This window comes from Sinocyclocheilus anshuiensis, unplaced genomic scaffold (genome assembly GCF_001515605.1).
Source record: "Sinocyclocheilus anshuiensis isolate Anshui unplaced genomic scaffold, SAMN03320099.WGS_v1.1 scaffold827, whole genome shotgun sequence".
NCBI classification, from domain to species: Eukaryota; Metazoa; Chordata; class Actinopteri; order Cypriniformes; family Cyprinidae; genus Sinocyclocheilus; species Sinocyclocheilus anshuiensis.
In genome coordinates this window covers 1-2,406 of record NW_015542371.1, presented here as the reverse complement: position 1 = coordinate 2,406, position 2,406 = coordinate 1, and the positions used below count along the sequence as shown (strand labels likewise).

Genomic DNA, 2,406 nt, shown 5'->3' with positions numbered 1-2,406 from the left:
CTTTTTTGCTTTTGTTAATTGTATAATAAGTAAAAAGAAAACAAATAGATAGAATACAAAAAGATTAGAGAAGCTAGTGTAATTCTAAAGAATAGAATTAGAATAGAGAGTGCTAGAGTTAGAGGGTCAAATAAAGATGGAAGATATATATATATATAGAAACCTTGCTATGTGTACTGCATTAAGCTAACTGAGACTTGTCATAGCACTTGCATACCATTGCTCTTTTGTTGATTTTAATTGCTTCTATTGTCTTCATTTGTAAGTCTCTTTGGATAAAAGCATCTGCTAAATGTAAATGTGTGTGACTGTGTGTTTGTGTTTACCGCTGTGTGTGTGTGTGTGTGTGTGTGTGTGTGTGTGTGTCTGTGTCTGTGTCTGTGTGTGTGTGTGTGTGAGCAGGTCTGCAGTGTCTGTGCTGGAGAAGGTTCAGGAGGAGATGTCAAAACCCTTCAGTCACAACCGCTTCAGAAAGGAGAACATCTCCACAACCCTCACCACACACAGCCAGCGGCTCCTGCAGGTCCAGGAGGCCCTAAACACAGCCGAGAGCCACAACAACCACAGCAGACACCTGCTCGACGACATCCAGACCAACCTACAGACGCTCACAGTGAGTCACGGCTTCATCAGAGGATTCATGTCATCAAAAATAGTCAAAATGTGAAATATTATTACAGTTTCAAACAGCTGTTGTCTATGTGAACATCAGTTAAACTGTAATTTATTTCTGTGATGCGCAGCTGTATTTTCAGCATCATTCCTCCAGTCTTCAGTGTCACATGATCTTCAGAAATCATTTCAGCATCATTCCTCCAGTCTTCAGTGTCACATGATCTTCAGAAATCATTCTAATATGCTGATTATTAGAAACATTTCTGATTATTATCAATGTTGAACACAGTTGTGCTGCACAATATTTCTGTGGAAACTGTGATGCATTTGATTTTTCAGGATTCACAGATGAACAAAGTCCAGAAGAACAGCGTTTATTTGAAATAGAAACATTTTGTAACATTAGAAATGTCTTTACTGGCACTTTTAAACCATTTAATGCGTATTTACTGAATAATATTAATTTTTAATCTTACTAAACCCAACCTTTTGAGTTATAGTGTCAAAAATATAGTGTATTTCCACAAAAATATTGTGCAGCACAACTGTGTTCAACATTGATAATAATCAGAAATGTTTCTAATAATCAGCATATTAGAATGATTTCTGAAGATCATGTGACACTGAAGACTGGAGTAATGATGCTGAAAATACAGCTGCGCATCACAGAAATAAATTACAGTTTAATAGAGATTCACATTGAAAACAGCTATTTTAAATCGTAAAAATATTTCACATTTTTCCTATATTTTTGATCAAATAAATGCAGTCTGCTGAGCAGACTCTTTCAGAAACATTAAAATGAGAAATTATTTTCCAGGTCTCAAGGAACAACGTCAGCAGTCTAAACCAGGAAGTAGAAACGCAGGTACAGGAAGCTCAAGACCTGCTGACCGATGCCCTCAATATCGCTGAAGACATTGGCAATGGCACGGCTGTAAGTGACGTTTCTACATCATTAAAATTAAAACTTTTTTTTTTTTTTTTTTTTTTTTTTTTTAAGCAAAATGCACTTAATTTAGTTTTTTTTTTTTTCCTGGAAACAAGACTAAATATCTTATGTCATTTTGCTTATCTAGTAACTAGAAACAAGACACAAATACTAAGTAAGATAAGCCTGTTTTTGCCGTGTTAAGATGCATTTGTTTGTGTGTGGCTCCAGACTCTGGATGAGACGAGGAATGATCTGGAAGGATGGAGTCCGTCTCTCAGGAAGCACGTGGACGCTTTAGTGATGGATATGACCAAAAGAGACGCCCTACAGCTGGTGTACAGAGCCGAGGATCACGCGCAAGCTCTCAGCAAACAGGCACAAGCTCTTAACAGGTGCGTGACCCTCGAAATATCTCATCAGCATCTGATGGATAATGAGACTGAATGTGTTTGTTGTTGTGGTTCAGTTCTCTGTCTGAGGTCAGGTCTGCAGCAGTAAACGCCACCAGCGCCACTCAAACCAACACCAACCTCAGAGAACGCACACAGCTGGCTGAAGATCTGGCCCACGCCGCCAATCAGAGCGCTAGCTCCGCCCTCAATCTGGTACGACAACCAATCAAAGCTTCAGGACACTGTTACATGAGGCTTTCGCAAAGGACAAGCTAATAATTCAATCAAATGTAACTGTAAAATAAACAAATAGGGCTACAATATAACTTTAGTTTATTTTTTAATTATAGTATATAGTCTGCTGCACTGTGTTCATTTACATGCTTGCATCTGATAATAGTGTGTTTTCAGAGTGTCTCGATTCCCAGTAAATGCTACTTCTATATATATAATTTTTATATTATA

The 2,406-nt window shown here is 37.8% G+C and overlaps 1 protein-coding gene across 1 annotated transcript; it reads left to right on the top strand.

The window, feature by feature from the left end:
* Nucleotides 1–391: 391 nt before the first annotated feature.
* On the top strand, nt 392–2,154 carry LOC107692234 (laminin subunit alpha-1-like; the record flags this gene model as incomplete). The annotated part of the gene is made up of 4 exons (XM_016491199.1): nt 392–613; nt 1,436–1,552; nt 1,778–1,941; nt 2,016–2,154. Coding segments are annotated over exons 1-4 (594 nt in total), but the record flags the coding sequence as incomplete, so codon positions are not given.
* Nucleotides 2,155–2,406: the final 252 nt, after the last annotated feature.